Raw genomic sequence first — 13629 nt, 5'->3', positions numbered from 1 at the left:
GGCAGGGGCATAGCTGCAGCCAAGGGCTTTGGCACATTCAAAGCCAACCCTGCGAGTACGCTGAGCAGAGGGCTGCTACCGTCCCTCCAGGAGACTGAGACAGAACCCCTTCCTGTCTCAGGCCCTAGCCTTCCTCCTGCTCGGACTTCCGCGTCTGGCGCGCCCCACCTCTTCCAGCCAGGCGGCCAATCCCCGGCTGTTCCCGCCCAGTGCGCAGGGCAGGTGATGACGCCCGGAGGCTGCAGGAAGAGCTTGAGTTTTGTGACCAGGGGCAGGTAAGGACACTGCAGGGACGTGGGGGTCGCTTGCGGCTATTATGAATTCCTCTGGCTGCCGGCGGGAGTCCTGCCCGCAGGCGCGAGGTAGCCTGGCCTGGAGTCCCCGGCGCCGCGCAGCGTGGCGCAGCCTGGGCGCCGCCCTCCTCGCCCAGCCGGGTCTGGCGGCCGGGGATCACGAGGCGCTCCTCTCGGCTGTGCTTTCGCAAGTAAACAAAAGACAAACTATTTAAAAAATTAAATCTATATTTCATTTACAAAATGATTATGGTTTCGGTTTTTATGTAGACCTAACTCAGTTGCTGCATCCGTGTATGGCGTACATAGTCTGGGTGGCCGGGCTCGAGCCCGTGGTTCTATGGAGACGTCTCCAACTGAGGGTGCGGGCTGGGCCCTGGGGATCTGAGGACGTGCCAGGGCTTTGGGGTTCTGTTCCTCTGGTGCCATCCTGTACAAGACATTTAACTTCTCCTGACTGCACTTTGGAAAGTGGAAAATATTTTGTATTTCATAGATGTTATGAGGGTTTACATGAGTTAAGTGCACTCTAAAAGAGACAACTCCCAGCAACAACAGGGTTTTATACACAGATACAGTGGTACCTTGGTTTTCTAACGTAATCCGTTCCAGAACGCCATTCGAGTTCTAAAACATTCGAAAATAGCTGACAGCTAAGCCTCAGGATCTTGCACTCAGCGGAAGCCAAGTGACATGTTTGACTTCCGAGGCATGTTAGGTAACGGAAGCATTTGCTTCCAGGTTTACGGCGTTTGTAAACTGAAATGTTCGTCAATGGAGACTTTCAAAAACTAAGGTACTACTGTATTTCAAAGTACTGATACCCTGAAGTTTTCACAAAGGAATTAAGGTGGCTTATAACAAAACCGTAGAATAGTAACAAATAATATAAAATAAATATAACCAGATATGGGGAGCAGAAACATTGTAAGAACAGAATGTAATTGGGGAGGAGGGAAAGAAAGTGTGTCAGTGCTGTCCAAAAAAAACTTTCTGTGGTATTGGAAATGTTTCACATTTAATTATCTTATTTAAACAGCCACATATATCTAGTGCAGGCCTATGTTGTTTGTAGTTGAGTCTCAGATTTGTCTCTGGGAGGGTAAACGGTCAGTTACATAGTTCTTATCATTTGAAAATAAGTCATATTAATGAGTTCACTCATCCATTCATTCATCCCTCAAATATTAATGGCATTGAAAGAAGCAGAGCTTTTCCTGATAATCAGCTATAAGGTCTATTTTCTGTGGGTTTCATTATTACAGCACCCTGGTATATTGTCATGTAAAAGTGTATTCATTTTAGGAATTGGAGCTTGGAGGGATGGAGTCGGTGAATATGGTGTAATTTATAACAATTTTTTTTAGAGTTTTAATTTTTTATACAAATGTTAATCTGTATAGCAAAATTTAAAATACACAGATAGGCAAAAAGAACCTACATCACTAAAAATTTCACCATTCAAAGATATAATTACTGTTAATACTTTGATGCATATATTTCCAGACTTTTGTCCCATGGAGTCATTTCATTTTCCTTGATAGGTCCTAAAGTATCCAGTTCCCCCCATGGAAGGAAAGTCCAGTCTGGAGGTGAGGATCACTTTTAACTTTACCCTTTGCCCTCTCAGGCCAGCACTTGGCCCCATCTGAGAAGGTCACCCTCTCCTTAAGCCTTCTCCATAATTCTGCCATGGCTTTGGGGCAATGGTTATAGACACCTGTGAGAGCATTTTAGAGAGGAGGAAAGAGGAGGAAGGTTGGCCATGGCTGTGATTCATTCTGCAAGATGAGTAATCTGGTTTCTCAACCTTGGCACTCTTGATATTTGGAGTGAATAACTCTTTGTTATGGGGGCTGTCCTGTGCATTACAGGATGTTTGGCAGCATTCCTGGCATAGGCCCTCTTCTACCCATCATGACAATCAGAAATGTCAGTTGAGAGCCACTGTGTTCGTGGATATCACCAAATTATTGCCGACATGCTCTAAAGAGGTTGATATTCCAGTTTGCATGTGGGAGAGACTGAGATCTAAAGAGAGGCATAACTTAAGCTAAGGAAACTGTTTTATCCTGGTTGTACTATTAATTTACTGTGAGATTTTGGTGGGCAAGCATTATCAGGATCACAACAGGAAAGAGCACAAAAATGAAAGGAATTTTGGAGGGCACTTTTTATAGAAGAGTGGGTAGGATTTAGGGAACTAACAAGTGATAGTGGGGCACCCATGGAAGAGCATCACTGGGGTGCCATCCCCACCCTCATCTGAAGGGGTAGGGAAGGGTCTGTGGTACTAGACCTTGGGGATAGGGGACAGGGAATTGGAGCCCTGGAAGAGGGGTTGCCCTCCAGAGCTGCTGTGACCTTGACAGAAGGCACTCACTGCCAGAGCAGCAAACCAGTGGGATGGGCAGGTGGGGGTAAGTACACTGATCTCTCTCTTTCCCCTCCTTTGACTACTGATCTTCTATACTGGCCAAGCCCAAGTGGAAGCTGGAGGGTGAAGGAGCCTGGGTGGTGCAGCCAGAGGAAGTCAGCCAGCTTTTTGAGGCTGTGGGGGGGAGGCAGATGGCAAACTACTGTTAGCAAGTGATCCAGTGTCATCCTGACTCTGCAGAACGAGGATTTGGGGCCTCCACTTCTTAAGGGATACTGTGGCAGTAAAAGGAGATAGACAAAAATTGTTTTTGAAAAATAAAGCACATATACCTGTAGGCCACTGTTCGTTTGACCTGTGGTTCTGTTTCATGCAGTAATGTCAAGTCACACTGTTTTAATTACTGCAGGATTAGATTTGTTTTTCATCATTATTGAGGTATAATTGACCAAAAAAATTCTAAGATATTTAAAGTGTACCAGTGTGATAATTTGATAGATGGATACATTGCCAAGACCAGTGTCAAGAAGCTTGCCCCTATTGTATTCTAGGAGATTTGTGGTTTCAGATCTTATATTTCAGTCTTTACCATTTTGAGTTGATTTTTGTGTCTGGTTTAAGATAGGAGTCCAGGTTCATTCTTTTGCATGCGGCTATCTAGTTTTCCAAATACCATTTGTTGAAGAAACTATCCTTTTCCCATTATATATTCTTGACTCTTTTGTTAAAATTAATTTACCTTATATGCATATCTGTCTTTTTATACCAATATCATACTGTTTTGATTACTGTAGCTTTAAAATAGAATTTGAAATCAGGAAGTGTGATGCCTCTGACTTTGTTCTTTCTCGTGGTTGCTTTGGCTATCCAGGGTCTTTTGTCGTTCTATACAAATTTTAGGATTGCTTTTTCTATTTCTGAAAAGAATACCATTGGAATTTTGATAGGGATTGCTTTAAATCTGTAGGTTGAGTTGGGTAATAGGGACATTTTAATAACATGATTTCTTCTAGTCCATGAGTGCAGAGTATCTTTCCATTTATTTGTGTCTTCTTCAATGTCTTTCATCAATGTCTTACAGTTTTCAGTGTTCAGATAGTTTGCCTGCTTGTTTAAATTTATTCCTAAGTACTTATTTGTTTTTGATACTGTCATAAATAGATTGATTTCTTAATTTCTCTTTCTGATATTGTTGTTGGTGTATATAAATGTAAGTGATTTTCATGTATTAATTTTGTATTCTGCAACTTTACTGAATTTGTTGAATAGTTCTAACAGTTTTTGTTTGTGTGTGCGTGTGTGAGGAGTCTAGGATTTTCTATATATAATATTATAGCATCTGCAAATAAAGACAATCTTAATTCTTCCTTTCTAATTTGCATACCTTTTATTTCTTTTTCTTGGCTGATTGTTCTGGCTCAGGCTTCAAGTACTGTGTTGAATAAAAATAGTATAGGTGGGTATCCTTGTCTTATTCTAGATCATGGAGGAAAAGATTTCAGCATTTAACCATTGAGTATGATGTTAGCTGTGGTCTAGTATATGTGGCCTTTATTATGATGAGGTTTATTTCCTCTGTACTCAAGTTTGTTGAGAGTTTTTATCATGAAAGTATATTGAATTTTTTCAAATGCTCTTTCTGCATCGATAGAGGTGATCATATTTTTTTTATCCCGCATTTTGTTGATGTGATGTTTCACACTGATTGATGTACAGATGTTGAGCCATCCGCGGACCCCTGGAATAAATGCCACTTGATCGTGATGTATGATCTTTTTAATGTATTGCTGAATTTGGTATGCTAATATTTTGTTGATGATTTTTGTATGTATGTTTGTCAGGGGTATTGGCCTGTAGTTTAGTTTTTTAGTGTCTTTGGTATCAGAGTAATGCTGGCTTCATAATACGAGACTGTGTAACTGTTTCCTTCTCTTTAATTTTTTGGGAAGAGTTTGAGAGGGATTGGCACTAATTCTTCTTTAAGTGTTTTATGGAAGTCACCATTGAAGCTATCTGATACTGGACTTTTTTTGGTTGCGAGTTTTTTTGATTACTGATTCTTTCTCCTTACTAGTAAACGGTTTGTTCAGATTTTCTGTGACTTCAAGATTCAGTGTGCTAGATTGTATGTTTCTAGGAATTTATCCATTTCTTCTAGGTTGTCCAATTTGTTTATATATATTCAGAATATCTTATGATCCTTTGTATTTCTGAGTTATCAGTTGTAAAGTCTCTTTTTTCATTTCTTATATTCATTTGAGTTCTCTATCTTTTTTTCTTTTAGAGGCTAGTGTAAGTTTTTTCAATTTTACTTATGTTTGCAAAAAAACCTGTTTTTAATTTCATTGATCTTTTCTATTGACTTTTTAGTCTCTGTTTCATTTATTTCTCCACTCATCTTTCTTGTCTCCTTCTTTCTACTAACTCTGGGCTTAGATTGTTGTTCTTCTTCTGGTTCCTTGAGGTATAAAGTTGTTTATTTAAGATCTTTTTTTTTTTTCTTAACGTAGGCATTTATTGCTATAAACTTCCCACTTAGAACTGATTTTGCTGCATCTCATAAGTTTTGGTATGTTGTATTTCCATTTTCCTTTCTCTCAAGAGTTTTTATTTATTTATTTTTTTCCTTTTTGATTTCTTCCATGTTTTCCCGAAAATAAGACCTAGCCAGACAATCTGCTCTAATGTGTCTTTTGGAGCAAAAATTAATATAAGTCTTATTTTCGGGGAAACAGGGTTCTTTTATATATTAGTTGTTCAGGAGCATGTTGACATATTTATGAATTTTCCAATTTTTCCCTGTGATTTCTAGTTTCATATCATTGTGGTCAGGAGAGATGCTTGATATAATTTCAATATTCTTAAATTTATTAAGACTTATTTTGTGACCTAGCATATGAGCTATCCTGGAAAATTTCCTTTTGTGCCTCAGAAAAATGTATGTTCTGTTGCTTTTGGATGGAAGTTTCTGTATATATTTGTTAGGTTAATCTGGTATAACATGTAGGTTTAGTCCAATGTGTATTGATTTTCTATCTGTATGATCTCTCTATTGTTGAAAGTGGGGTATTGTAGTCCCATGCTATTATTGTATAGCTGTCTATGTCCCTTCAGATCTCTTAATATTTTCTCTGTGCATTAAGTACTTCCTCGTTACATGCATAAATATTTACAAATGTTACAAATATTTACAAATCCTTTTTATGGATTGACCCCTTTATCATTATATAAGAACTTTCTTTGTGTTCACTTAAAGTCTATTATGTCTGATATAAGTATGGCTATCCCTGATTTCTTTTGGTTCAGTTTGCATGGAATATCTTTTTCCATCCCTTTACTTTCGGTCTATTTATGTCCTTTAAGCTAAAGTGAATCTCTTGTAGGCAGCATATCGTTGTCTTGTTTTCATACTCTTTTCAGCCACTCTATACTTTTTATTGTATGTATCCATTTACATTGAAGGTAATTATTGATAGTAATGGACTTCCTGTTGCCATTTTGTTAATTGTTTTCTGGTTGTTGTGTATTTCCTTTGTTCCTTTCCTCCTTCTGCCCTCTTTCTTTGTGATTAGGTGATTATGTGTAGTAGTGGTAGTGTTTGATTCCTTACTTTTTCTCCTTTGTGTGTTTACTGTAGGCATTTACATTGTGGTTACCATTGAGGCTTACATAAAACATATTTATAACAGTCTATTTTAAGCTGATAACAGCCTAACTTCAAATGCATACTAACGCTCTACTTTTATATGCTACCTCCCCCACCTTTTTTGTTTCGATGTCACAATTTACATCTTTTTACATTGTGTGTTCATTAAGAAATTATTCTAGTTATAGTTATTTTAATACTTTTGTTTTTAACCTACATTTATAAATGCTTTATCTATAACCATTACACCATAAACCATTACACTGAGTTTAAGTGTATATTTATGATTACCAGTAAGTGTTTTATTTTTTCTTGTTACCAATTAGCATTCTTTTGTTTCCGCTTGAAGAAATCCTTTTAACATTTCTTTTAAGGCCGGTATATGGTCATGAACTCCTTCAGCTTTTATTTCCCTGGAAAATTTTTTTCTCCTCAAATCTGAAGGACAACTTTGCTCGGTAGAATATATTGTTGACAGTTTATTTCTTTCAGTACTTTGAATGTGTCATCCCATTCTCTTCTGGCCTGCAAAGTGTCTGTTGAAAAATATGTTGATAGTCATATGGGGGTTTCCTTGTATGTAACTGTTGTTTTTAGCTTACTGCTTTTAAGATTCTCTCCTTGATTTAACTTTTGACAATATAATTATAGCATATCTTGCTGTGGGTCTCTTTGGATTTAGCTTCTTTTGTCCTTTTTGGGCTTCCTGGATCCTGGATGCCTGTTTCTTTCCCCAGGTTAGAGAAGTTTCAGGCATTGTTTCTTTGAATAAGCATTCTCTCCTTTCTCTCTCCTCCTTCTGGGACCCCTACAATATGTATATTGGTCTGCTTGTTGATGTCCCATAAATTCATTAAGCTGTCTTCACTTTTTTTCATTCTTTTTTTTCTTTTTACCTCTCTGATTTTATTAATTTTACTGCCTTGTTTTCAAGTTTGCTGATACTTTCTTCTGCTGATACAATCTGCTGTTGAAGCCTATATTGAATTTTTCAGTTTAGTTATTGTATTCTTCTTCTCTGTGATTTCTGTTTAGTACTTATATTTTCTCTTTGTTGGAATTTTCATTTTGTTCATGCATTGTTCTCCCAACCTTAGTGAGCATCTTTATGTCCATTATTTTGAATTACCAGGTAAATCACTTATCATTGTTTCATTAAGATCTTTTTCTGGAGATTTATCTTGTTCTTTTGTTTGGAACATGTTCTTTTGTTTCTTCATTTTCCTTGATTGTTTTGGTTTCTATACATTAGTAAAAACAGCTACATCTTCCAGTCTGAAAGACACGTACTGTGTAGTAGATGAACCTCATCAATCAGCCTGTCCTGAGCTCTTGGTTGACTTTCAAACCTTTTTGATTGTCAAAGGTATCATTATTTTTTCATAGTGGCTCCCAGTAGTTAAGGGTGTTCCAGGACCCCTCAGTGTCCCAAAGGGTAGGATTACAGTCAGCACTTTGATGCAGCCTTATTAAAAGCTAGACCCTCAGACAGTATCTGGGAAAGTATGCAGTGAAGCCCCTTCCAGGGAGAAACTGGATCCCTCTGTTTTGGGCCCACAGGTGGGGGAAGGATAGGGCTGCTCCTGTGCCCATTAAGAATTGCATCCTTAGTTGCTACAGTCCTGTGGAACTTGTGAATGCAAGCCCCATTGCTAACATAGCCAGTTGATTTGGGGGCAATTCCTCAGGCAGCAGCCACAAATGCTGCGATGCCAGCCATATATACAAGATCCTTGCTTTTATTGTTGGAGTGAGTTGGACGGTGAAGGTGGATAGGTGTACTCTGGTCTCCCCAGTTTCTGAGGAGCATCGAAGCAGCTCCTAGATATGTGCTTATGTTAGAAGCCTGACTCTGAAGCAGCAGCTTGCAAACTATGCAGATAGAGCCCTTTTGGGGAAATAATGGGCAATGATGTTTTTGTTTGCTCCCTCTGTGCTAAGGGGCGGGAAGGATAGCTGGTTAAGAACTCTTTTGTTTGCTATAATCCCGTGGGAGTTATGAGTGGAAGCCCTTGTTGATGATCAGATCAGGTAATTTGGGGATCTGTCTCACAGGAGATAGCCATCAAAGCAAAAGCTTTGGCACAAAAGTGTGTACAAGCTTCTTTCAGGGAGATAGCTGCAACTTGGAGTAGGCTGGAGGGAAAAGATGGGGGATGTGTGCGCTGGCTTCCCCAGCCTCTGGGGAGGATCCCAGGTAGACCTTGACCCTCAGACAGCAGCTTGTAAGGTATGCACATGGAGCCCTTTCAGGGAAAGACTGGCAGACGGACGTTTCACCTGCTCCCTCTGCACTGAGTTCTGCTGGACACCCGGTGAGTGCTGTGCACCTGTTGGGAACTGCTTCTTTGTTTGCTATACTGTTGTGATACTGTGGATGCAAACCCCATTAGCTTTCAGAGCTAGATGATGAGTGTGTGTGTGTGTGTGTGTGTGTGTGCACGCATATGCGTGCACGCTTGTCCCTTGGATTTGTGTATTAAAAGTTGAGGTGCTGCATTTGAGGTCCAGACCCTTCACTCCTTAGGGAGAAGCTGGGAGTTGGGAGTTCCCTCTGACGATATGACGTTATACCTGAGATTTGGTTTGTAGTGAGTGTGTGTCTTAGCCTTTCTTACCTGTTTTGATGGGAATATTTTCTCACTCACCAGATGTGTAGGAGTCACTCAGCTACTTTCTGGATTTCTTTCAGAGGGAATTGCTCTGTGTGTAGTTGTACAATCTGTATCTATGGGAGGAAGGGGGCTCAGGAGACACCTGTTGCCATCTTGGTTAACTTCACTGAAGGATTTCTTTAAGTTTTTTTTGTCTTCCATGTTCTAACTCAGTTGTATTGTTTGGTGTACTAAAACATATATTTGCCAGTGCCTGAATAAATGTTGGATATTTTATATATACCATTCACTTGCAGAGAACTGCTTTTCTTACAGCTTTTCTTGTAGAACTGTTTCCCTTTTTTTTTTTTTTTTTTTTTTAATCATCATAAAACCTCTGAGTTTGAAAGGGTCCTCAAATTTCTCAGCTGAAATCTGGGATTTTACAGCCACTTACAAAAAGTGCATACCCATGTATCAAAATATATACTTTTATCAAATCATCACATTGTATAACTTAAACTTGTACACTGTTGTATGTCAATTACATCTGAATAAAGCTGGAAAAAAACTGCATAGGAAAACAAAACAGGTGCAACCCTGAGAAAGGAAATGATGTTTTCTATAAAATAAAATTATTTTTGTAATCAATATCAAGGTCACAAATGACACATTGTGAAATCTTGCTTGTAAAAATCTTGATTGATTTGCTGAGGAAAGAAAACATGTTCTCTCTAGAGATATCTAAAAGCATAATTATTGAGTATGAGGACAGAAAAGGGGCCACAGGTTAAACCTGATAAGGACAGGAGACTGAAAATGAGCACACAAGATGGTGTGAATATAAAAATAAAATTCTAACTCACATTTTTAGCCTGACGCTTCCTTCATAAAGTCAATCTTCACCTTAAGTGAGCCTGTCTGTTGTCTTTTTGCACCTAAGATGACATCTTTGGAATGTCAGTAATCCCTTTTTCCAGACCAGTGCAGGAAACTGCAGAATCCCTCATTATTATTCTTGTTCCTTGATTAACATCTCTATGTGAGCTATTAAGTATCCCGTGCCCACCTGTGTGAAAGAAGTACCTGTCTCTCCAATTTGCTTTTATCCAATCCCAGAGATTCCCCTTCCCCCACCCCACCTGCTTTGCTTTCTCCCACCTCCTTAACCTACCACCAATGGATTTCATGTAACCCTCCTCTGATTCTCTCTGATTCTATGTATAAAATAAGCTTCAAGCCACCATTTTGCGGAGTATTTTCTCAGTCCATTGAGATTTTGCTTCCTGGCAATTGTTGTCAGTTTGGCTCAAATAAACTCTTATAAGCTTTCTCTTAGGCTGGAGGTTTTTCATCGACAAGCTTAAAAAATGTTAAAAACAAGAGACACAACTATACATGTTTTGCTTGTGTGGGAGATTTGTATTCCCCCCACTGTCAGTTGTACTATGATCAGCTGTTTCAAAAGTTCATGGTTTCCTATAGCACTTGGCCAGAAAGAACTAGTCTTTCAGCCATAGGGAGCCAAATTTATGACCTGGACCTGCTGGGGATCAATGACTAATAACATGTATGGGCCCCAGAATGTCTGATGTTGGCCGAATTCTGAAGTTGAGTTGCACGCTGTTCTGCAATTATTTGAGTTAATAAGCTGCCCTGTTGAGACATGGATACACCCTTACAAGTTTAAATCTAACAAGTCTTTACTCATTAGTAAGAGTAATTTGACTCCTGTTATCTCATTTTCTTCTGTTATGTATCAAGATAACTTTCAATAAAAGGTAGAGAGTTTTGAAATGGTGATGAAGAGGAATAGGAGAACATGGAAATGATGGGAGGGGCTGGAAAGATGGGGTGGGGAAGAGAGTTGCTTATATTTGGGTAAAGTGCCAAGGAAAGTTCTACTTGTTCAGTACTCTATGCCTGGGGCCTCCATTGTAGCAGCTTCACTAGCTCTGATAACCTGAGCCTTGTCCTACTTTACTTGTGTCTGTCTGCCCCTGAGAGAACCAGAAGTGAAGCTCATAACCTCCAGTTAACCAAGCCAAACACCAAGAAAGCAAAACCGAAATAGAACAAAAAAACAGAAGTAAAGTGGGTTTGAATTATACCATATCAGCACTGAGAGAGTAGGAATCATCTAAGTTTGTCTGAGTTCATCTGCCCCACCTCCTTTTTCAGGGTGCATAAGCCAGTGTACTGAGAAACAGTGTTCCCCGGCCCTGGTCGGACAGCTAGTGAGCGCCTGAGCCAGGTCTAGAATTTGGGTATCTTGCATCACAAGTCCGGCTCTTGATCCAGCTTGTCCTGGTGCACTAGAGTGCATCATGCTCAGACTCCCAACACTGTTTAGTAGGGCTGCTGCAGTAGATACGGGGGAAGGAGAAACCTACTCTACATTGCTTTAAACAGGTCATTTATGCAAAAATGTTGACTTTTTTCTTTAACTACCTAGTGTTTCTAGTGAACCACTGCAGCCTGAGTTGCCATTTGTTATGCAGTAATTGAGGAACTAACTGAAGATTCTTTTTCTGGTTTTTTTTTTTTTCTTCTTCTTCTTCTTCTTTTTTCTTTTTTTTTAGTGGCTGCTCCTAGAGAGTCATACCATATATTTCTAGATGGGAAAGATTATTAATGAACCCTAATTTAATTTACAAATTATTTTTTAAATAATTTTTCTAATTTTTCAATTACAGTTGACATACAGTATTATATTAGCTTCAGGTGTACAACTTAATGGTTAGACATTTATATAACTTATGAAGTGATCACTTCAATAAATCTAGTGCCCATCTGACCCCATGCATAGCTATTACAGTGCTATTGACTATGTTCCTTGTGCTGTACCCTACATCTCCATGACCACTTTGTAGCTACTGAGTTGTTCTACTTAATCCCTTCACCTTTATCACTCACCCTCTCCACCCTCCCATCTGGCATCAAAATTTTTTCTGTATCTATGAGCTTGTTTCTGTCTTGTTTGTTTGTTTATTTGTTCTTTAGATTGCACATATAAGTGAAATCATACGGCATTTTCTTGCTCTGATTTATTTCACTCAGCACAATACCCTCTGGGTCCATCCATGTTGTAGATGGCAAGATTTCATTCTTTTTTATATCTGAGTAATATCACATCAAATACTGGGGGTGCCAAAAAAATGTATACACATGACTTAACATTCATCTCTTGTTATTGGTATATATTGAGTATTACAATTTTAATACAGTTTTTTCCTTTCTTAAAATGTGTATACATTTTTTTGGCACCCTCTCTATATGTACCACATTTTCATTATCCATTTGTCTATCCTGGACACTTAGGTTGCTTCCATATTTTGGATATTGTAAATAATGCTGCATTGAGCATATGGATGCATTGAACATATCTTTTCAAATTAGTCTTTTGGGTTTTTTTCAGATAAATACCCAGAAGTAGAATTACTGGGTTCTTCTTTTTCTGTTATTATGGCCTTTTTATTTAAAAAGTCTATTTTGTCTGGCATAAAAATTGCTACTCAAGGGCCAGCCCAGTGGCTCAGGAGGTTTGAGCACCGTGCTCCTAACGCTGAAGGCTGCCGGTTCGATTTCTACGTGGACCGGTTAGCTGCGCCCTCTACAGCTAAGATTGTGAACAACAGCTCTCCCTGGAGCTGGGCTGCCGTGAGGTGCTGAGGGCTGCTGTGTGCCGCCATGAGTGGCCAGTGGGCAGCGTGAGTGACTGGCAGCCAGTGTGAGCTGCTGTGTGCCGCCGTGGGCTACCGTTTGTTGCCATGAGAGGCCAGTGGCCAGTGTGAGTGGCCAGCAGCCATCGTGAGCAGCCGGCAGCCGCGAGAGCTGCCGTGAGCTGTTGTGAGCTGCTGTGAGCGGCCGTCAGATGACTGGCGGACCAGCTGCCTCAGCTGCGGGGAGTGCAAGGCTCATAATACCAGCATGGGCCAGGGGGCTATGTCGTACACAACTAGACTGAGAAACAATGGCTTGAACCGGAGTGATGGGGGAGGCGAAAGGGGGGAGGAAAAAATAAATTGCTACTCAAACTTATTTTTGTTTCCATTTTCATGAAATATTTTTTTCCATTCCTTTACATTCAATCTGCATGTGTCTTTCAATCTGAAGTGAGTCTCTTGTAGGCAGCATATATAAGGGTTTTGTGTTCTTATTTATTCAGCCACCCTGTTTTTTGAAGGGAACCTTTAATTCATTTACATTTAAATTAGTTATTGATCAACATATATTTTTTGTGTTTTCCCGAAAATAAGACCTAGCCAGACCATCAGCTCTAATGCGTCTTTTGGAGCAAAATTTAATGTAAGACTGGGTCTTATATAACATAACATTATTAATGAACCCTAATTGAATTTACATTATGTTATATAAGACCCAATCTTACATTATAGTAAAATAAGATCGGATCATATATTAGTTTTTGCTCTGAAAGACGCACTAGAGCTGATGGTATGGCTAGGTCTTATTTTCGGGGAAACGCGGTGTTGTTATTTTATTACTCACATTTTTATCTTTTTTTTCTTTTTCTTAACAAAGTACCTTTAACAATTTTTATAATGCTGGTTTTGTGGTAATGAACTCAATTAACTTTTTCTTGTCTAGAAAGCTCCTTATCTGTCCTTCAATTCTAAATGATAGCTTTGCTGGATTGAATAGTCTTGGTTGTAGGTCTGTGCTTTTTATCACTTTTAATATTTCCTGCCACTCCCTTCT

At 39.2% G+C, this 13629-nt stretch overlaps 1 protein-coding gene across 1 annotated transcript in view; it reads left to right on the top strand.

Moving 5' to 3' along the window:
• Positions 1-286: 286 nt before the first annotated feature.
• Positions 287-13629, top strand: part of BLVRA (biliverdin reductase A) — a 76697-nt gene continuing 63354 nt past the window's right edge. The window contains exons 1-2 of the mRNA XM_033088577.1: positions 287-484; positions 1838-1885. Of these exons, the coding sequence (XP_032944468.1) occupies positions 317-484; positions 1838-1885 (216 nt within the window). The 5' untranslated portion in view covers positions 287-316. The remainder of the gene's footprint in view (positions 485-1837; positions 1886-13629) is intronic.

Source organism: Rhinolophus ferrumequinum, chromosome 20 (assembly GCF_004115265.2).
Source record: "Rhinolophus ferrumequinum isolate MPI-CBG mRhiFer1 chromosome 20, mRhiFer1_v1.p, whole genome shotgun sequence".
Classification (NCBI taxonomy): Eukaryota; Metazoa; Chordata; class Mammalia; order Chiroptera; family Rhinolophidae; genus Rhinolophus; species Rhinolophus ferrumequinum.
Note: the sequence above shows the minus strand (reverse complement) of the source record. Positions and strands in the feature narration are given on the sequence as shown.